The sequence below is a fragment of the Contarinia nasturtii genome, unplaced genomic scaffold (assembly GCF_009176525.2).
Source record: "Contarinia nasturtii isolate CC-2019 unplaced genomic scaffold, AAFC_CNas_1.1 Cnas_scaffold_187, whole genome shotgun sequence".
Lineage (NCBI taxonomy): Eukaryota > Metazoa > Arthropoda > Insecta > Diptera > Cecidomyiidae > Contarinia > Contarinia nasturtii.
This window is the reverse complement of record NW_022197544.1, coordinates 2,026,544-2,049,174: the sequence shown is the minus strand read 5'-3', so window position 1 is coordinate 2,049,174 and position 22,631 is coordinate 2,026,544. Positions and strand designations below refer to the sequence as shown.

The following is a 22,631-nucleotide window of genomic DNA, read 5'->3' as shown; positions in this document are numbered from 1 at the left end:
GCACTTTGCTGACAATAGATATGAAAGATAATAGGCGGCTGAGTGACGCATCGAAAACATGTAAGCCATGATAAAAGTGTGTATTTATTTAATGATTGATTAGCCGAAAAACAATTCGGTATTTTCATTATTAGAAATGTGTTATTATGGTCACGACAAGAGGATTTATCCCTTTTTTACTCTCGCATATGGACATGAAAATGAAATTCGCTTTTTATCGACCTCTTTTTTGATAACAATCTAATGCAAAATTGCGCCTCACTTAAAATGCCACAAAAAAAGGAGATTGCATCTTAACAAAACAGCGTAAAAACTGTTTGCTGTTGACACACGCATTATTTTTGTGTGTGATCATGATCGCATACTGAGAAATGGAAAAACACACACATTCACACAGACACCGCACACACAAAATAAATTAGTTTGATTGAACGTTTGTGTTTTGATGGCTGTGCTATTATAAATGTAGTTTATTTGTTTCTATTTTTTTTTGTTCAAACTAACAATCAAATGATCCGGAATTTTTATTGAGCAGAATGATTGAAAAATACACGCCACCGCATTGAACAAAGCTGTTTGTATTTAAAATAAGATACACACTCGCAAATACTTCCTTTAAACGAGTGTGCGGGCACTTGATCGGGAGCGCCATTCCGTTGTTTTTGCCTCTCAAATTCCCATCCTCCAATACGTTCGATCCAGTCGAGTGCGCACGATTTCTTATTCCTCTTTTTGTATTTACTTGACGCTTTTCCATTCTGATTTGTTTCCTTTCTGTTTGTTTTCTTCACGTAAAATTATTCTTTTTTTTTATTTGTGAACAAACGATAGAAAATATTCGATATCCTTTGGCCCCTGATTGATGTGAGAGTGAGACGATATTTGGTGTTCATGTTGAACCTATATGGATGGCATTTCGTGCATTATTTTCTTTCGTTTCACTCAATTCCTCGCTCCCAAACTTGCGTTACACGTTGTGTGTATGCATTGTACTTTTGTTTTTTGGTTCTTTTTGCTTACCGTCACAATCGGTACGATTATTCTATTGTTGTACTTTTCTGTCCGTTTCGTGGGATTTTAATTTTAGAGCATAATTATTTTTAGACGCAAAAAAAATTGAATTAACAAAGAACGACCGAATGAGAGAATGAAAAAAGAATATAACACTAGGCTAAAATAAAATTTCAAATAACGCGAAGGCAAAAACGTTTATAAATAAAACATTTACATACATAGATGCCAAATATATATTATGTGTATGTTTATCGGGAGGTATGAATCCGTCTATCTATCTCAAGAAAACAACAAACGACGAATTATGTGATTGAGTTAAATTAAATTTAATTGTAACGAAAAATTAAGTGCTTATGAACAACTTGTTTTTCCTTTGATCGAAGTGACATGCAAACACATATATTGATAGTTCACAAGAGTGGCACATCGTTGATTTCGTGAGCGCGACTATACCAAATTGTTTGCACGTAATCGCGTGCGCGCGCTTTTCCGACCGCCTGCCCGTTTAATCGAATACCATCGCTCGGTGTGTGAGAAAAGCGACAACGGCGACGACGACGACGACGCCAACGACGAATGAATGACGAAAAGAAGAAATATAGATGCTGCTGCCGTCGTCGTGAAATCAACAAAACAAATGTAAAATATTTATCGCGAACCGACCGAGAGATTTTGGGATAATGTGTAGAATTTGTATGCGGAACGTCTCGCGATCCCGTGAATCGATTGTAAGAAACGCTCACATACTAAATTCGTTCAATAGACTTTTGCTGTAGTGTGTGTTGATTGGAGAGGCCAGGTTAGCCATTCCCGTTCAGGTGTCGAGAAACCGTTGAAACGCTTAAATGTGCTCAATTTGCACAAACGAACATCGTTGGTACTGTTCATTTAATTTATATACGACGCATTGTTTTAACAATTAATTCTTTCATACAAAAAAAAAGGAACGAAGAGAAAAGAAAATGTTGTATGTCGTTAAATGAACAACAACAAAAAAAAAAAACGGAACGAGAGTAAAGATCGGTTAAAAAAGAAGAAAAGATTCAGTTCATAAATTAAACGAGAACATTCTTGGGCAGAATAGAGGCGAGATGTAATGACTTGTTGAAAGTGAAAATGTGTGTTATTACTAATTATGTCATTTTAATTGAAGCCAATTTGTTGATAAAAATGTTTTGTTGTGGCTGTTGTTGATATTTGAATATGGAATCAATACAATCGAAAATCAGTTCGAATTCAAAGTGGAAATAAATGATTTAAGTGTAACGATCACACACAGAGACTCACTTAATTTTCCGACCCAGCGAAATCCATAAATAAAATAAATATTTTGGTGGTGTTGTTGATTTGGCAAACGAATTTTTCGATTTGGAATAACAAAAAAAAAACCGTGAGAGAAACTTGCGTTTGAAAATATATAATTAGTTTAGTGATTTCTCTTTATTTTTTTGTTTCTTCAACTCAATACCTTCAAATGCAAAGATCAATCGTTCAGATTTATTTAACACAAAAAAAGAGAGAAGAAATATCAGGAATTCGTCGAATTGAGAAAAGACGATGCTAAATATCCGTAGTATAATAAATTTTAAATAAATAAATGTCACATCGAACGTAGTGTATGTATCGTGAATAGCAACAGCAGTTTAGTTTCGTTCGTGCATTGACAGCATTTATATGTTGGGCAATAAGCATACAGATTGGAAATCGAACACACCTCGCCCCTTGTGCATTACAAAAAAGAAGAAGAAGAAGAAAGAATTGATTGTCGAATAGCAGAAACAAATGTAATATTTATTTTTATAATATTCGATCTAGATTTATACGGTGCGTGCAAAACAAAAAGAAAATTCTGAGAGAGAGACATCATCATCGTCATCACCATCACCACCACCATTGCTACTGCTACTGTCACCACCATAGTCATTATCCACATTGGGATTTTCACCGTATCCAAATAAATGTATTTAACCGACATATTACATACAGTCGATCGATCTGTATTGCTAGGTGGGTACGCAGTATAATTATTTGAAAACAAAACAATCAGTGCCTCTGAACAGGATTGTCAACACATTTGAAAATAATTTTCATGATCTTACTCTCCCTCTCTATCTCTCTCGCTTTCCTTTGGCTTTTTTTTCGAACAGTGATTAGCGAAAGAGAGAAAGAAAGAGAATGGTAAAGTAATCAAAACACATTACCACAATGAAAAAAAAATCGTTAACATTCTTGGCGCACACAAGTCAGTCATTCATTCTCCAATTTGTGTGTTTTGTGATTCAAATAACAAAGTTCGAAATGGTGCTATTGGAGACAACAGACGTAAGACGAAAAACAGAGCAGACAAATAAAAAATGTCCGTGTTTTGTGCAAAAAAAAAAAATAACAAACTCCAAGCGTAAGGGGGAAATTTAAATGTTTTCGAACATAAACTTCGATTCCCGGATCTTTATGTCGTATATGCATACACATACAAGAGTAATAATAGCAGCCCGCGCGCTCTTAGCAATATGACATTGGGCGAAACGTTGTTTTTTCTATTTTCTAGGTTGATTTTATCGTCATAGGTAAAATGAAGCAATACACACATAAATATAGATGGGAACAGTGAAGAGCAATCAATGAAATAGAGAATGAACAGATGAAGATATGAAAAAAAACACATCACACACAGGGAGAGACTACGATATGAATTTGAAAATGTCAAAAACCACTTTTGTACTTTGGTTTGGCCCAAGTATTTGATTGAGTGCGTTTTTTTCTGTATCTCGCCTCTTTCATTGTCTACTCTCTCTGGTGAAATCAGAATGAATGTTATGAATGACGAAATTGTCAATCTAAAAATAAAAAAAACGATGTTTCTTTTGTGCTTTTGAAAACAAAAAAAAAATAGAGAGAGAGAGAATTATACAATATAATAATAATAATACACAAAAAATCGTCGCTAAAAAGTGATACACGTAAATATTGTGATCGAATTGCAATAGTACAGACAACGTCGAATCGTTGCATTTTCCAACCGGATTAGGATTTCTATTATCGTTATTTACTTTCATCTTTGGACATTTTGGATTGAAAGCAAACGTGAGCTTTTCCTTCTGTTTATAGTCACTAATAGCGTCAAATAAATTCAAATCCCTTTTCAAAAAAAAAAACAAACAAAACCATTTAAATTTGACTCCACTTTCAATTCCATTAGATTTAAAATACAAACTTAATGCCAAGGCGACCTTCTTCTTCCTCATTTGGACATTCACAACAACCGAGCAAACATTTATCCCGTAGAGATTCGTTAGGCCATCACACAGATCATTCAAATCCAATTTATACAACAAAACAGTACAATCGACACACTTTACATATAACTTACCTATAACGCCAGTGACAGAGTCCACGTTTCGAATGAAATAAATTAAATTAAAAAAAAGCTCCAACACCACCATCACTACTACTACCACCACCAAGACAAACAATCAAAAATCCCATGACATCAAAGCGTGATTTCTTGTGAGGTGAATTGGAAGAGTGAGCCCATTCAAAACAAAACCACACATAACATACAATGGCCGATAAAAAATCCTATCGAAACATTGCATTTAAAAAACGAACTAAACGACAGCAATTGATCACTCCAACAGCCTCACTGCAATCACTATTCTCCGGTTCGAATGCGTCAATCAATGCTTCAGCAGGTACGACAGCATCGACGGCCAGTGACGCCACAACCAATACCAACACCACCACCACCACACCACCACCAACAACCCACCGAAGTTTCAATCCAATCTCAAGCTTTAGCGCGCATCGATCATCGAAAAAGGGAAAAATGGGAAAAAAAGTCGATAAAGAAAAACCGCCCCGTGAACGATGGCTTCTGACACGTAAAACATGGAAATACATGACCGATGCTGGACGCAAACTAATACCCGATTATATTCGTGGAAATTCAAATGATCCACAAGATTTGAAAAAAATCGAAGAATATTTTCAACATGTGTGCACTAATGAGCCAACATTTTTGCCCATTTTCCGGCGCAAACAATCATTTCCGGGCGCACTAGGTGTGTCACCGTTTCGACGAAGCGGAAAATTACGACACACCCATAAATGGTTTGGACGTAGTACAAATCGTTTGGCACCAATTTCCGATAATAAGTCCAGTGGTTCATCAAATATTTCATCACCACCCACCAAATTCAATTCGGCCGATGAATCGGAAGATGAAGGTATTTCAGCAAATGAAAATCAACGAATGTTTCTGATCATTGAAATGCTGGAAAAATATCTGAAACTATCGAGTGATGCTGAACCATTGAATGAAACGGATGTTTTAAATTTGGCAAAAGAAAGTAGCTCGTCGCCAAATGAATATGATTCAAGTGCTTTTAATTCACCTGATAATATGTCACCACCAGCATATGGAAAATCTGGTTCAATCGATGCCGGTATTGAATTCCAAAAATTTCGCAGCAGTATCATGAGCAGCAGTGGTATCATTGGCGGTGAAGATAGCGCTAAAAAGTATTCATTTGGATCAATTGAAGGTAACAACACATCAACAAAATTATCGCATCAAACGACATTTGGCAGTTCTGATCCATCATCGTATTCATCATCACGGCTGAATCGACGTCCGATCGGTAGTCAACATACATCCCTGCTATTGGAAAACTTACGAAATTATGGTCGATCGAATCGAAGTTCATTGTTGAGTACAATGCATTTTACGCCGGCCGTTTTGGAGGATAAACAATTGCTACGGCGCATACGTGATGAATTAAAACAACAGCAATTAGATATAATATTAAAACGTCATAGTCGACGACCGATGGGATCTGATTCATCAGCACCACTACGTTTGTCCACATCATTATTTATGTTGCCAACTCTAAAATCCGTTCCATCTCGAAATAGTCAAGATCAAAAGGATGGCATAACCTATACACTGACTGGTATTCCATTGGCATCCGATGAATTGGCCGAAAGTGATGAAGTCGCAGCATTATGTGCACGTGTTCCATTAATCTCAATAAAATACGCATCACAAGAAAAACCATCACACTGGAATACAGAAGAAACACAAACCGATCCAATCCCAGTGAATAATATCTATCAACAGTATCACGAATATTTAAAACGGCAAGAACAGGAAAAAATCGAAAAGGAACACTCGCAAAAAAATAAGAATATTCTCAGTAAATCGATGAGTTCCGGTGCATGTAAATCCGGTCTCGGTGATTCAACCACAAAACATTCCAAACGCAAAAGTAGTATTGATAATGAGGATGTATCACAATCAGTTAGCGATACAATCAAACGTTATTTACGCATGGCACGCAAAAAACCAAGCAGCGAAAGTACAGCAAATCAATTTAAACGAATCAATTATGATACAAATTTACGAAATATTACATCGAAAGGTGAAATAGAGAAACCAGATGAACTTGACATTGGAAACACCAAACACACGCAAACAAATGACAATTGGACCGAACTTGTAATTGAAGAGATCAAAGCCCATATGTCAGCCGATGAATATAAACAATTATTATCGTTAAGTGATTGCCCCGAAAATTATCACCATAATGCATCAGCGTCTAGTGGCGAACGAAAGCTAACGTCATCATCAACGCCAACATCACCAACCGGATTCTTTCACACAAGTACGCACAAATTCTAAATTTTATCTATCATTCACACTACTTATTCACATCCACATATATATTCTTTCTCTCTTTGGTGCCCTCGACATTACCTTTTGTGTCACACGTGTGTTTTTTGTTTTTTTTTTTTTTACTTTTTTGCTCGCGTAATTTCGAGCTTACGATTTACCACGAAATGAAAATTGAAAAAAAATAGAAATATATTGAATATGTTGAAAATAGTAAATCGAAAGGGAAAAAACACATCAAACAGATGTAAAATTAGTGATTAGCAGTGATGCTTGTTGAAAACGGTTTTTCTTAAACAGTTTTTGGCTTCAAAGACGATAGAAGAGAAAAATGGTAGCAGAAAAGCTTATTTGTCATCATTCTAATCATGTTGCATGTCAATTCATTTAAGAAATATGTCCTTGCTCTTTTTCCGGCTTTTAATTTCTAGTGAAGTGATCGTCATTTGTCATTCAACACGCATGAAATCGCTTACGCATTTCTATCTTTCTTTTGAGTGAAAAATGAAAAGTGTCATTTCATTTTTTTTTTTCTCCAAATTTCACGGCACTCATGAATCACACACCCAAATTTACACACACACATGACACGGCGCTCGACATCGAATAAAACATTCGAAAGTGATAAATTCATTGAGTCACATCGTCATGACGTAGCATGACTGTTACAAGGAATCATTCTACGTCATTGATCATCAATGGTATGTGCAAAAAAAAAGTCTCGTGTTCAAATGGGTGTGTGCGCGCGCGTGTGCAACCGCGCACATGGGAACACTTACGCCTGCTTTTAGTGTGAATCTAATAAAATCTTCTTTTGAATTCAATGACCAACACAAATTGGCAAATTGAAAATTGACTCGAACGCAAGGATGATCGAGCAAACGAACGAATTAAATCAATAGCTTGAACATCTTGTACACACAGCGATAGAGAGAGACCTGATCAAATTTTCATTTCGTTTTTTTAATGCCCGTTCTTCTCGTTGAATATGTTTCGTTTATTTTGATTTTGCTAATTTTATTACCAACATTAAAATGGGAACATCATTTTAAGCACGTATTTAGTAATCATTCAAATTGCATTTACAAAAGAAACGATAGAGAAAGAGAGTAGAAGAAAAAAAAATGTAATGAAAAAAACATACATAGAGGAAAAAAACGGCTCGAAAATGAACCAAACGATCAGCGATGCTCGATGATTTTGAGTTATAATTAGGTGTTAGAACTTGGAAGATGAATTAACTGTCGTTGTTGGCATCGAAATTCGACTAGTCTTTCATAATATTTATTATTTCGATATTAGAACGATTCGGTTTATTGACTAGTGTTTTTTTTTATAGATGCTTGCTGAAAAATATCGATTCGGTTAAAAAAATGATCTTGTGATTTTGCTCGTGAGAATTGATTATGTTGAATCGGCTTGGATATATTTTGTTTGCTCTCTACTCAAATTAAACGATGACCATGTGCGTGTGTATGTGAAATATCGTGACTCCTTCTCGTGCTTCTACACAGACACACTATCTATTGCGCTCTACTTTCGGCTCATTGATTTGTTCGTTTCATCGATAGATACGAGCCATATGCAAACGTCTAGCAATTTCATCATTTTCACAAATTTTCTTAAACAGTTTTCATTTGGTTCATATTTTTGTTCTTCTTTTTCTTCGTGTGTTCGATTTTTCTCGCGCGTGCAATTTGTTCGGTTGTTTTGTTGATACACAACGACCAAATACACGAGCAGGACAGAGAGATACTGTGAACTCTCGCTCACGTTTACTTACTTTTCAACCATGCATATACATGTTATTTATATACATATATATTGAATGTGTGCGTATATATAATTGTTATATGTTTATGTGGGCAAGAGAAAAGTCCTAACAACACTTTAATATTATATTTATTAATAGCAACTGATGTGAAAAAGCTAAAAATATGATACATGGCCACATATTTTTATAGGAGCATTTGATATGTATAAATTCGTTGTCCCCCTCTGTCTCGTATCGTTTGTGTCATTGCTCTCTCTTTCTTTCTCTCTGTATTTCATATACTAGTTTAATCTCGCTGTGCTGCCCGCATCCAATCTTGTTCTATGTCCGTTGCGCGTATCATGTATATTATCGTGTGTGTCACAGTATGAGTTTAGCTTTTTTTTTCTTCGTTCTTTCTCTGTTCACTCATTTCGATCGTTTGCTTTTCTTCATGTTGTTGTCGTTGTGGCCGTTGTCTTCCCTTGAAGAAAATTTTCGTCGTTCGTTTTTCATCTTCTTCTCGCTTATATGTGTGATTTTATTTGTGCGCTCAAATAGAGCGAGCGCATTGTAGTACTAAGCCATATTCATCAGTATCGATGATTACACGATATCTATATACAATATCATTTCGCTCTTCCATTTAGTTTGAATGTCTTATTTTGTCCATTTCGTGATCGATTACGTTTTTTTTTTTCTTTAATATTTGTTATTATTGCTACTGTTACCTGCTGTTTTTGTTGTCACTTTTCACTGATCAATGAGATTGTACAATAATTTTTGTAGTTTTTTCGCGGTTCATTCGGGCCTAATTGTGATATAGAAAGTGTTGCGATATTATTATTATTTGTGTATCATTTCTACGTTATTGGATTTAATGAGTGTGTGATCGGTGTGTGTTCGAATGACTGTGCACGATCATTTCAAAAAAAAAATCCCATCATCATCATCTTATCAAACACTAATTTGATTTTGTTTTGCCGAACGTGTTTCATTGAAAAGAAAAATATATATCACATTTCAGCACAGGTACAAAGATTATCATTTAGTGTATGTTATAAACCGCGTATTAACGCATTTTTTTTACTATTCGTGAGCTTATCAAATTGGATACTGTTTTTATTTTGGAAAATTCAGCTAAATTTTAAAGAAAAGTGTTCAGTTTAAGAAATTTATTCGGTGACATCCAGTTTGTGACATTTTTTTCTCTTTTCACTTTGGAATCGAATTGTATCTAGAGATTTACAAAATATCATTCTTTCTTCGAAACGCTTCATTCTTAATTTTGTGTGAAAAAAAAAATATTTTCATTCATTCCGTTCGTATTCATCGAAAAGTTCTTAGTCATTTGTCTTTGGTTGTGGTTACAAGACACACTGCGCACACACATAAATATGCAAAAATTTGTATGTTATGAATAAAAATGTCACACCGTTTCGATGACGAAGAAGAAGAAAAAAAGAAACAAATACACACCATTTTTCCCATTTTCAATGCGATGAATTCACAATATTGTGTGCGCTTTCATCACAAAATATACGCTTATATGAATTGAATGAAATTCAAATTTTAATATGTTGTTATTCTTCTTCGTCCAAAACATGGAATCCAAAAAAAAAAACACAGGCAGCTGGACCAAGGATTCGATATTTGGCCATAAAAAAGAAGACTCAAGCATTGCTAATATGCAAAAATCAAAATCATCATCAAACGTTGGACAGGTGTTCTCAAAGAAAATATGGAAATCGCGATCGAAAAGTCAAACACGACCTGATTCACCAGCTCAGCCACATTGGACGCCACAAGTAAATATTTATGAATTTTTCATTCTCAAATGCAAATGCTTTTTTCTTAATTTCATTTTTATCTGATACATTTATCTATCTTTCATTTGTGTGCGTGTGTGTGTGTGAGAGAGAGAAAATGTTGAAGCAAAAAAAATATACGTGCGATGACTCAATGAAATTTAAATTCTCTCACGATACAGGGAAATTGCATTTGGAAATCGTCTACCGGAAAATATTTACACTTGAAAAAGGCGTATTTGCACGAATTAAGCGATGTTGAACGAAAAAGTTTACAGCGAATTGCATTGGATCGAATTAATCAATTGAACATTGGTGTACCAGTTAAATTACCATCAGGTAATAAAATATTGAAGATTATTCATCAGCTGATTGTGAATGATCATTTAAAATTCACGTGTTTTGGTTTTTATTTGGGTTTCTTTTTTCTCATCATATAACTGAAATGTGCGTTTTGTTTTCTTTTGTTCTCTCATATTTCATCACACGACATGCAACTTCAGAAACCACAACAACAGACGGTTTACAGCCAAAAAGTCAGAAGCGTCGAGCGCCACTTCTATTGAAACGTAAAGCATTAACCACCAGTTTCTTTGATTCGAGCAAAATAAAAAGTGATGGACGAAAAGGAAGTACAAGCAATGCAAGCGGTGGCTTAATCTTCGGCCAACCGTTGGAAAAGTGTTTAAGCAATGATAATGCGTTTGCTGCATCAACGACGACAACCAAACAAAAGGGAAGCGATGACAGTGGTGGCCATAAATTTAGCCGAAAGTCACGTTGCTCAATCACATCATTAGATGCTGCATTGCCGGGTAGCGCGATATCCAGTGATGGAAATTATGTAAGATTTCTTTGCTTAAATTAAAAAAAAAATAAAAAACAATCTCAAAAATATTGGTTCTTATGAATGTGTCTATTTTCAATAAAACACACAGAGCGGATCATGTGACAGTTTATTTTCGAAGCACGATTCTCGATTTACGGCGTCAAACAGTGGCGATAGTTTAAGTGATGTTGGTGGCAGCGGTGGCGGGTTGGGCAACAGTCTTGAAGATGACGATGCCAGTTCGAAATTTTCAAATGGCAGCGCACGACAAACACAGCCTCAAGTTCCACCATTAATTTTAGCTTGTATCGATCACCTCACTAATTATGGTTTACACGTAGTTGGCATATTTCGAGTTAGCACATCAAAACGGCGTATTAGAGAGGTATTACCAAAATGGAAAAATGGATGGTGTGATCACAATTCAATGACTATTAATTTTGGTTGACTATTTGTTTCTTCACCGCAATAGTTACGCGAAGAATTGGACTGTGGTTCATTGAAAACATTCGATTCGGAAACGAGTCCGCACGATGTGGCCTCCTTGCTGAAGGAATACTTAAGAGATTTACCCGAACCATTGCTCTGTCGATCACTTTATCCAGCGTTTTTATCAACACAAAGTGAGTTGACAAATTGTCGTTCGCATTTTCATTTGCAAAATTAATCACAATTGAAATGGTTGTTTGTTACAGAAATTCGAAATCGCCGTCTACAATTGGAAGCACTTTCACATTTAATTCAATTATTACCAATAGCTCATCGTGATACATTGTACGTATTATTAAAATTTCTTGCACTTGTTGCCCGTTGCTCGGACGATGTCATGAATTTGGCAACAAATACATGTATATCGGTTGGAAATAAAATGGACAGTGCAAATTTGGCCACAGTCATTGCACCAAACATATTGCATTCAAATACGGATGCAAGCAGTGCGGTCGCTACCGATGAACAGGCCGAAGAGCGTTTAGATGTGATTAACGTTGTACGAACAATGATCGATCATTACGAAGAATTATTTGCAATACCACCAGATGTGATGGACGACGTGTACACCGTCATATGGGACACACATCCAGAACAATTGGACTATATATTCGATCGAAAGGACAGCTATGAAGTTAACAACAGTCGAAAAGAGTAAGTTTAAACATAAAACAATTTTGTAAAATGTAAAAAAAAAAAAACGAATATATTTTGCAGTGAATCGACAACGTCTAGTCCTAAGAAATCTCCTGGTGCAAAAGTACACGCGCATTTCTTTCCACAACACAGTCAAGAGCGATTCGATCCATACGAAGACGTATCTGCTACACCTGGCACGAGCGCACAAACAGAGGACGGTGAACAACCACGACGAATGTATGTTCGCGAACAATTCACACATGAAAATACCGTACGTGGAAATGTGGCCGAACCCAGTGATAACATCAGACGGTAAGATGTTCTGACGATTTTTTTTATATTGGAAGTTCAGAAATTAGAAGAAAATCGAGTGTTTAAAAAGTTATTAAATATTTGTTAAAAAAAAATGTGTCGCCTTCTCTTTGCCTCCATATTGATTTTCAGGCGAGAACGTGGTTCACGAACAAAAAGTCTGATTCCGGATCAGGAGAGTGTGTTTTCGCGACGAAGGCGACGAGTGCCATCATCTTCAAACACAATAACACCATTAACAGACGATGGAATTCGGTATAATTTGAATTTATCACCGCCAACAACGCCAACGAGTAAATCCAATAATTCAAATAATGAAGTATTATTAGCGAGTTTAAAGCTGCCCGTTCAAATGGTCAACACATCTGCAATTCATGCGGATATAATATCGACTGCTGCCACACCATTAAGCCTTACATCCGATCTATCGGATATTCCGTACATCGAAGATGCCGAAACAAATAATGGCTATCGAAGCACAACAACAATAACACCGCCACAGCAATCGCCCACATCGAAAACACTTAGTTCGATAGCAAAAAAGAGCGGGTTTCCGTTAACAAAGCTTAAATCACAATTTAAACCAGCTCAGCTTACACTGACCACCGTGCCAATCGATCAGGGAACAAAAGATGTCGATAAACTTATTTCGGCAGCCCAAAAACAAACCGGAAATAATACAATTGAACCCCACACACATAGTATTCCAGTAATGACAGGTATACTCCGTACATACCGACAAAAAAAATAATAATAAATAAATAAATGTTCGCTTATATTTTGTTTGTTTACAGCGATTACAAATATTGGCGGTGATATGATGCGTTCAAAAACGGCTGAATTCGAACGAATGATGACTAATCAGCAGCAACAACAAAATAAATCAATTTCAAAAAGTCATTCGCAAACAATGCAACAGTCACACGGTAGTTCTGGCGCACGTACAACCGATACAAAATGTGTGCCATTAAAAACGTCTGATTCATCACCGAATGTACGTAATGGACCAATTTATAAGCGACGCGACGTTATCTCGAGCGCTTTGAATTTAAAAAAATGAAATGACATGGCCTACCATATCATAATTGACGTCATGAACATTTTATTTTTTTACATATACAACATAAAATATCACAGCACCCGAATCACAGAGCACATCAATCAACGAAAACAACATACAACAACATAAATCACAATTTTAAACATTCGCAATCATCTTTGAAGTGGAGTTTATATTTTCAAAATCAAATCGCACCTCCTTTACGTTTTTTTTGATAGGTTTTAGATAGTTTTATATTATTATGAATCATTTTTTTTTCCAATGATATTTATTGTTGCAAAATGGAAGTGAATGAGAGAAAAAGAAATATGAAGGTATGATTGAGAGTAGGTTTCCCTCTCTAATTAGTTATTTTGAAATTGTTCGAAGTGTGACGAATGCAAACACAATTGTTTCACAATGCCCGAGTGTCTGTGCTGTTAAAATGCATTACATTGCTGTAATTGTTTATTATTTATTTATTTTTTACTATTTTCGTCTCTCATATCTCTTCATCAATCTTTTTATCTTTTTTTACCTATCGAGAGAAAAAAAAAAATGTTACGATGCTACCTACGATGAATCTAATTTATACATTTCTAGTTGACTTTTAATGTGTTTTCATTTTCTAAACAATCAATTCGAATTATCACCGATATGTTTCCGATGTGCATATAAATTCAACATCATTTTTTTTTTGTTCTCGTTAAGTTAATGTCAATGGAATTTTTTTATATAAAAAAATAATTGTTAAATAACATTCAAATAAAAACAAAATGTTCTATTTTTATTTCTATTTCAAATGCACAATTTGAAAATGCTGTGGAAGCGGACAATATATTTGGATTTGGTCATCTGAATATTTCAGCTCATCTGGATGACGTTAGGCGATTACTTCTATTGTTTTCACTCCATATATCAGCCTAACGTTATCCAGATGAGCTGAAATATCCAGATGACAAAATCCAAATATATTTGTCTGTGTGTAAGACGGTTCTGGATGAATGTGGGGGGTTTCTCAAATAAACCTTTCTGTTTAAACAATTTTTTTGGCAGATTACTAGTAAAGGCGACTAGAAATCACATGGTATGTAGTATGTATCTTAAAATTGCTTATTTAGTGGGCATCTGATGAAACAAAACCTCAACTAGAACGTACATTACCAGTCCACAAAATGTATGAAAACCCCATGTAAATAGTAAGATTCAAAGTGACACAGACATTAATCGTTCGACATCGTACAATATTGTGTTTTCACTTTTCACACTGAGGAAAATACATTCAATACTACACAACACGCATTTGAGTATACAGGTATAGCAATCTCTTTTCGAACATACTTACCTAAGCAGACTATCCCTGTGGACGGGTGTAAACTGTCATGCACATACGACATATTCAGTCATATTGAATAATAATACTTTTTGAATAATCGAAATAAATTTTCAGTTTGATGAATTTTTTATTGCGATTGTTATTGATACATCAAATCCATCATTAAACCAATGAATTTCATCATGGTTATGGTCAATATTATTGCATGAAATTGCTTTATTATTCTTTAACTTTGCTGCCGCCAAAGCATGAAAGTCCTGATGATTTCTTTGCATGGTTAAATGGGTTTTCCAATAAGTATTCAGCCCACAAAATACGTTGATCAATATATTGAGTCAAAGTCAATTTAACATTGTTGACAGCGCTCTCCAGCGGTGCCACCTTTCTACTTAAATCAGCAGAGACCTGTTGTAGCATTTTCAAGTAATCGAAATCATAGTCTTCATTTTTTTTGTTAGCGTCTGATCGACCGCTTGGCGGTTCGTATTTTTTCAATTTCCTTTGAAATAACTGGAATTGTAGAGCGTACGCATTTCTTGTCATAATGGTTCTCTCCAATTGGGTTCGTAAACTTGCGGATATTTCATTATACTTGCGTGTCATATTTTTATACTCATCGCTTACGGCTTTTAAACGGGTCGCTTTGATTTTCTTCTTATTAAATTTTTCCACTGCAACCACAAATCCATCAAACAATCGGCCAACTGGTTCATCTATAGTTTGATTGAAATATCTAATGTAAGTGTCCTTGATTCTTGGATCACCGTCCCTGACCGGAATTAAGTTAGTGCGTATTATATCTAAAATGGGACCGTTTGCCTGGTAATCTGTGGGAATCCTATTCAAAGCATTTATCAATGCATTATAATTGGTTACTTTGACGAAATCAGACATCCATTCGAGTGAATCGATTTTTCTATTTCGCAAAAGGTGAGCTGGTAGGCTAAATAACTTTTTTAAGTTGGATTCCCAGTCAGTTGTTTTATCGACATCTTTTGCTTTCAGTGCAAACGCATACACCAAAGTTTCATATGCAGGCTGGGTGAAATCAAATCGACCCACGATCAAAGCGAACTGATATAGAAAAACAAACACCATTTGAAAATGTGATTTTATTTTATATTCAAGTACTTTATTTACCTGATCAAATAGAGTCAATGATACGATTGTAAAAAATAAAAGCAGCTTCATTATTTTCCAGTTGAAAGAATCAGCTAAAATTGTGAAGTAACTTCAATACAAGAGATTAACAAGCCTTTATATATAAAAGATAATTCATTGAATATTCAAGAATAAGAAAAAAAGCCCGTGTAATAAAATAATAATTCTTCGCGTCAGACATTATCAATTGAAATTTGGAATAATTATAATAAGATTTAGAGGTGGTAAAAATGATTTATGCATGAATGATGCAGAAAAAACTCAGTGCATATAGCTTTTATTGAGCATTTGTTGACATTTTCTTTACTTTTTTAGAATAATATATTGACTGAATAATACTTTACTCATCTTTGTTATTCACAAAATAGGACTTTGGTATATTTATTATAATATCATGAAATTTCTAATCCCAAAGACACTACAATGCGCAAAAATGTATGTATCCAAAATTTGCATATTAATTGATTAGCCCAAATCTTTTTTTTATTCATCAATAAAAGAAAAATACTTAAAAAAAAAACTAGAAACATTTCTTTTCAATTCTTAAACCCTGGTTGACATTTTTGCCATAAACTTCAAACATTTTGCATTTTAGAACATTTTAGCGTTTGTCACTTTGCTCCAAAATATTCGTCAGCTGTTGTGAACCATAATTCATCAAGTTCTTTCTTAGGTTTGTCCCAGATCATCGATAGTACCTTCCATCCATTTTCCTGTGTTGTTAACAAATAATCATTTTCTGGATTAAGTGTGTGTGTATAGGCGCCAAGTACAAGACTTTGACACAGTCGAGCCGCAACACAAATCTATTCGAATCAAATAAAAATAAGACAATTATTCGTAAATGTTGTCTCTCTTCTAAATGATTGTTGTTATACCTTTAGAACGTCTCGTTCATTATTTGGTATTGGTCGCAATTCTTGATATCCAGCAATAACGTATCCAGCTGTTTCCAGCTTAGATGTCTGTAATATCATGTAAGCAATAGTAATTGCCAATTCAAATATATAAAATGAATAGCATGCGTCTCCAAAATCAATGACGCCAGTTACACGAAATTCGTTCGATTCAGATGATGTTTTTGTTACGACAATATTATTTTCATTGAAATCGCCATGAATTATACCCTTTGAAAAATTGGCCGAATGTGCCAAAACTTTTTCATCGAACTCTTTCAACACCTCTTGAATTAAGGCTTGCTTTTTTATGTCATTGATTGCATACAACAATTTTGACAATTGTGGCACCGAATCAAGCATCCATAAAAATGTGTGGTTTTTGAAACCATCATGCTGGAAAGGTTTTAATGCTGAATCAATTTTGGCAACAAAATGACCAACTTGATAGAATAGATGTTTCGTTTTAAGCACATTATCGAACATCTGACCAGGAATATATTCCAACAATCTGACTAAATGCGAAGATCCACCAATTTTCTCAATTGAATTATACTTTCCAAAAATGTTCTTCACCGGTTTTGGGCACTCGATTCCTTGTTGTCGTAAAAATAGAATCAATTGCGTTTGACCATCAAAATAAGCTGGTTTTTTTGTATCAAGCGAATTGATAATTTTCAATACGTAACCATGTGGCCATACCATGGCGGGATTCTTAATTATCCTAGAATTTTGTGAAAATGATTATTTTAAGAAGAATTTTTGGAATTCAATAAAAACCAAATACGCCGCTCATAAATACTCACGTATCAACGTGGATAAGAAAATTTTTATCGTCATATGACACTAATTCCGATATATTTCGCGTTGAAATGCCATAAAGACGTTTAGCCAAACAAATGGCCTCCTCTTTGCTAACTAGTGGGCGAATCTTTGATTCAGGTTTTGAATTTGCTGAAGTTGAAATCCCTTTGGAATCAGCCTTACTTTTCTTTCGATCTTCAAGCTTCTTCAAGCGTCTAAAATCAACAGTTTGTATTCAATTATCATAATATGTATACTATTGGCCCAATTGTACAATTTAAACATCAATTATTTTTCTTTAACTTACCGTGCTCTATTTTTATCATTTGCCGCCTCGACCAACCTGCAAAATAAATTTAAACATTTTCATTTCTTACACTTTCAATGAAAAATATAAATTTTCATATTTTGCCACTATTTCACCCGAATTATAATAATAATATCATTTATTCTATAAATTTTTTTCAATACTTACAAAGTCATGATCACCGAAGCAATCAGAGCTACTACCAATAGATTGCGGAAAAATATCATCTTGACGAGATGATTTCTCGAAATTAACCAAATTTTCTTTATACCATATTGTATTTATACCACATTTATTGTTTGAAAACTGTCACAATGATATTTGTTTTTCAAATTCTCAATTTCACGTGTAACTTGCAAAAATTTCCATTTAAAAAGTTTACTCAGCTAATTTATATTTCTTCTGCCTACAAAATATCGAAGAATCTTTATAACAATAATTTTCAACTTAGAAATTAAATTATAACAATACAATACGTGTAACACATGGTGTTATTTATATTCCGTCTCCTTTCATTTTATACGACTGAGCTATCAACGACTTTGTATTTATTTCTTTATAAACACTTTGCAAACGGAAAATTCATGATTTTGAACGATGAATCATACTTCACTTTTTCGCACCATGAATTGAGTGGTAATGATGGCTATTACACTGACAACATTGAAGCAACACCAGATGATGTTAAATTTGCTGAATAATATGTTACTCATCTTTGTTATTCACAAAATAGGACAGGATTATCTTTGGCATATTTTATGTTAAAAATTGGAAAATTTCCAGTTCCAAAGACACTACAATGCGCAAAAATGTATGTATCTAAATTTTTTAAATTGATTAGTCCAAATCTTTTTTTATTCATCAATGAAAGAAAAATACTTTAAAAATTTAAAAAAATCTAGAAAAATTTCTTTCCAATTCTTAAATCTTGGTTGACATTTTTCCATGCTTATTTTCTCTAAAGCTTAATGCAAGGGAGGTTTTTTACCACCTCTATTTACGCCACAGTCGATAAATACACCTACATTTTAATTTAAAAAAAAAGTAATATTTTCCCTTCCCAATTCTTTCCGCTTGAAAATTATAATTGTTTTTGAATATTAATTCAAACGGTTACAATGTTGACTGTTTACAACGGTTACAATGTTTACTCGTATCGAATAAATTAAATAAATTTTCGTTTTGATGAAATTTTTTTTATTGCTATTGTTAGTAAGTACATATGGTATTCAAAGCGTTATTTACACTAATGAATTTCTTCGCATCAAATTGCTTCATTATTTTTTAATTTTGCTGCCGCCAAAACAGGAAAAGCTTGATTTCTTTTGTGGTGCATGATAAAATGGTATATTCAATAAGAATTCAGCCCACAAAATACGTTGATCAATATATTGATTCACGGCCAGTACAACAGCATTAACAGCATTCTCAAGTGAATTCATCTTCTCATTTAGATCCTTTGAGACAGCCTGTAACATTTTCAAATAATCGAAATCATATTCTTCGTTTTGTTTGTTTGCTTCCGATCGACCTTGTGGAGGCTCATATCGATTCAATTTCTGTTGAAGTAATTGGAATTGTTTAGCGTACGCCCTTCTTTTTATAATGGCGTTATCTAATTGGCCTCGTAAATTTCTAACTATTTCATCATACTTGCGCACCATATTTGTATACTCTTCGTTCACAGCTTTTAAACGACTAAATTTAAGTTTTTTGCTGTTAAATTTGTCTAATGCTGTTATAAATCCGTCCAATCTTAGGCAAATTGGATCAACTATAGTTTTATTAAAAAACTGGACATAAATTTGCTTGATTTTGGCATCAGCATCTCTGACAGGCTCTAAGTTACTGCGTATTATGTCCAAAATTGGACCATTTGTCCTAATTTCTCTGGGAATTCTGTTCACAGCACTTGACAATTCAGCGAAATTTGTTGCATTGCAAAAGGGTGCATACCATTCAAGTGAATCAATTTTATTGTTTTGAAGTAGGTCGTCGGGGAGACTGAAAAACTTCATCAAAATATTTTCCCAATTAATCGTATTGTCGACAACTTTTGCTTTCAGCGCAAACGAATACACTAAAGTGGTAAATGCAGGACTGGAATAGTCATATCCACCGATAACCGATTCAAACTGAAAGAAACGATAAGCACCATTTATATGACATTTTTTGATAAAGGTGATGTAATCATGTGGTCGTATTTTATATTTGAATATGGAAAAGAAAAATGGAAAATTCACTATTCTGGAAAAGAAAAATGTGCATATCATATTGAATTTACCTGATTAGATATCGCCAACGACACAAACACCAAAAATAAAAGCGACTTCATTGCTTTCGATAATAGAACTGAAGTTAACAACAAAATGTAACTACCAACAATTAGCTTAATGAGACTCTATATACAGACATTTTTCAACTCACTAAATAAACATTTTTTCAAATAAAAAACAGATGCAATTACATCTTAGTTATTGCGTCAATCACATCCAATTTACGTAAATTTCATATATTCCGGAAAAGTGTTCGAAAAATTACGAATATTGAACCATTAAACACCTTTACGTACGATATTAAATTTACATACATAACGTTTCCTTTGGCATTTACATCATGCTATTTTGATATGAAATACTTGATGCACGAAATATTTTACAATGATGCGATTAATATTTGAATTTTTGGTTTTTCCATTCACGTGACTGGTAATTTATGCCAAATGATTTATTATTATCGATGATAATCCATTTAATAATATAATATAACACATCTGGCATATCAGCTTTTCAATTGGACCATCTTCAATTTGTTTATCTAATCAGTGCACAAATTTTGCTATAAAAGGTGAAATACAATTGAAACAAAGTTATACAATTCAACATTGTTTATACGATTAAACGCTTGTTTAACTCAAAATGGATTTTAAATTGTTGGCTATTTTCGTGGTGATGATTTTTCATTTTTGTCAATCACTATACAAACCATTACGTGCACTTTAAGGATATAAAGATAGTTGCAATACCACGGTGACATGCAAAATATGAACAAATTTCCAAAATTGTAATAAAAACACAATCAATAATTGAATAAAAAAGTAATTGAATTTATTTTAAAATTATTTCATATGTTAACGATTCAACAATTGATTTCAATATTGTATACTCAGCTAAGATATTTCATAATAGTTGGTTATTCGATCTGATCGAATCGATCATATACGAATTTTGAACTGAAAAATAAAAATGAATTTTTCTTACAACTCATATTTCCTTAATAAACCACCATCGGCGCAAATTAAGAACTTCTTTTCCAAAATATGCCTTCAAAAATGTGTTTTCTTTGTTTCTTGTGATAAAATTGTATATTCAGCAAAGATTCTGCCCAAAAAATACGTTGCTCGTTGAATTCGTTCACAATCTGTATTATTTGTTCAAGAGAACTTTCTAGTGCAATGTTTTTTTCTTTAAGTTCATTGACGAGTGCCTGTAACATTTTCAAAAAGTCGAAGTCATAGTCTGTGTTTTCCTTATTCGCGCTTGTTCGTTGTGTTTGTATTTCGTATCTATTAAATTTCCTTTTTACCAGTTCCATTTGTTTGATGTACTCTTTTCTTTTTGTTATCACGATATTCTTTTTGGGTGTAATTTTTTTTATTATTTCATCCGAATGGTTTTGCCATTTTTTTAATTCTTCGATAATCTTTTTCACGCGACTTATTTTAAGCCGTTTATCCAAAAATTTGTTGACAGCCCCAACGAATCCACTTAAATGCCTGCATATTGGTTCCTCGTTAACTTGTTTGAAAGATTCGAAATAAATGTTATAGATTCTTTCATGACCTTCGTCGATATAGTCCAAATTCTGGCATATTATTTTGAGAATTGATTTGGTTGTTGAAGTGACAGGAATTCTTTCTAGGGCTTCCTCTATGTCAGATAAATTTGTTATTTGGATGAAATCATCGATCCATTTGAAGGTATCATTTTTATCATCTTTTAGAATGTCATCGGGTAGAAAAAAAATCAACTTTAATATCTCTTCCCAATCTTTCTGAATAAGGACTCTAGCTTTTAGGTCGAAGACTTGTATTAATGTTGTAAAGGCTGGATTATTTATGTTGTATCCATTAATGAATTTTAACTAAAATTAAAATTATGATATCGATGTGGAAAAATTCAATGTGTTTTTTTTTATTCTACCTGAGAAAGTATTGTCAAAGATGCAAATGCTAAAATACAAATCCACTTCATTTTTTTAGATAGATGAAGTAATTCTAACCCGCTTAAATGGGAATTCAACAAATACTAAAGTAATTATCGATGATCCCGATGGATTATATTCGCCAAATATTTTCTCATTATATTAAAATTCCACAATGATTAAGTGCTATTACGCATGTACGACAAATATTTCAATATTTATAATACGTATTCCAAAATGTGATGGATACATGTTTCTACGTATTATGGAATTAGAAAAAAAGTCGAATGTCGATATTCAATGGAAATATCAAAGATTATTTGTTGATTGAGTAACTGGCATCTGTTTTACGCGCTAAACTTTGTTATGT

At 33.8% G+C, this 22,631-nt stretch overlaps 5 protein-coding genes across 12 annotated transcripts; 1 reads left to right on the top strand and 4 right to left on the bottom strand.

Moving 5' to 3' along the window:
- The first annotated feature begins 41 nt into the window (after positions 1–41).
- On the top strand, positions 42–14,216 carry LOC116352342. 8 transcript variants are annotated; one of them, XM_031784861.1, is made up of 12 exons: positions 42–60; positions 2,830–3,021; positions 4,214–6,677; positions 10,068–10,246; positions 10,429–10,585; positions 10,750–11,090; positions 11,185–11,460; positions 11,548–11,698; positions 11,771–12,218; positions 12,282–12,515; positions 12,648–13,234; positions 13,310–14,216. In XM_031784861.1, exons 3-12 carry the CDS (start codon positions 4,577–4,579, stop codon positions 13,573–13,575), a joined length of 4,740 nt encoding a protein of 1,579 aa, XP_031640721.1. In that variant the 5' UTR covers positions 42–60; positions 2,830–3,021; positions 4,214–4,576; the 3' UTR covers positions 13,576–14,216. The 8 variants fall into 8 exon arrangements, with proteins under 8 accessions (XP_031640721.1, XP_031640719.1, XP_031640718.1 ...); XM_031784859.1 differs by lacking the exon at positions 42–60 and adding an exon at positions 1,788–1,891; XM_031784858.1 differs by lacking the exon at positions 42–60 and adding an exon at positions 1,807–2,132.
- A 768-nt stretch (positions 14,217–14,984) lies between these two features.
- Positions 14,985–16,118, bottom strand: LOC116352591. The gene is made up of 2 exons (XM_031785311.1): positions 16,031–16,118; positions 14,985–15,964 (listed from the first exon to the last, which is right to left on the bottom strand). Exons 1-2 carry the CDS (start codon positions 16,079–16,081, stop codon positions 15,110–15,112), a joined length of 906 nt encoding a protein of 301 aa, XP_031641171.1. The 5' UTR covers positions 16,082–16,118; the 3' UTR covers positions 14,985–15,109.
- Positions 16,119–16,285: 167 nt separating this feature from the next.
- On the bottom strand, positions 16,286–18,325 carry LOC116352457 (hydroxylysine kinase-like). The gene is made up of 5 exons (XM_031785066.1): positions 18,227–18,325; positions 18,059–18,094; positions 17,754–17,966; positions 16,930–17,671; positions 16,286–16,857 (listed from the first exon to the last, which is right to left on the bottom strand). Exons 1-5 carry the CDS (start codon positions 18,283–18,285, stop codon positions 16,663–16,665), a joined length of 1,245 nt encoding a protein of 414 aa, XP_031640926.1. The 5' UTR covers positions 18,286–18,325; the 3' UTR covers positions 16,286–16,662.
- A 907-nt stretch (positions 18,326–19,232) lies between these two features.
- On the bottom strand, positions 19,233–20,422 carry LOC116352668. Its single transcript, XM_031785414.1, has 2 exons — positions 20,343–20,422; positions 19,233–20,193 (listed from the first exon to the last, which is right to left on the bottom strand). The coding sequence occupies exons 1-2, from the start codon at positions 20,391–20,393 to the stop codon at positions 19,336–19,338; spliced, it is 909 nt and encodes a 302-aa protein (XP_031641274.1). The 5' UTR covers positions 20,394–20,422; the 3' UTR covers positions 19,233–19,335.
- A 718-nt stretch (positions 20,423–21,140) lies between these two features.
- Positions 21,141–22,352, bottom strand: LOC116352641. Its single transcript, XM_031785371.1, has 2 exons — positions 22,261–22,352; positions 21,141–22,201 (listed from the first exon to the last, which is right to left on the bottom strand). Exons 1-2 carry the CDS (start codon positions 22,309–22,311, stop codon positions 21,356–21,358), a joined length of 897 nt encoding a protein of 298 aa, XP_031641231.1. The 5' UTR covers positions 22,312–22,352; the 3' UTR covers positions 21,141–21,355.
- Between the last annotated feature and the right edge of the window lie 279 nt (positions 22,353–22,631).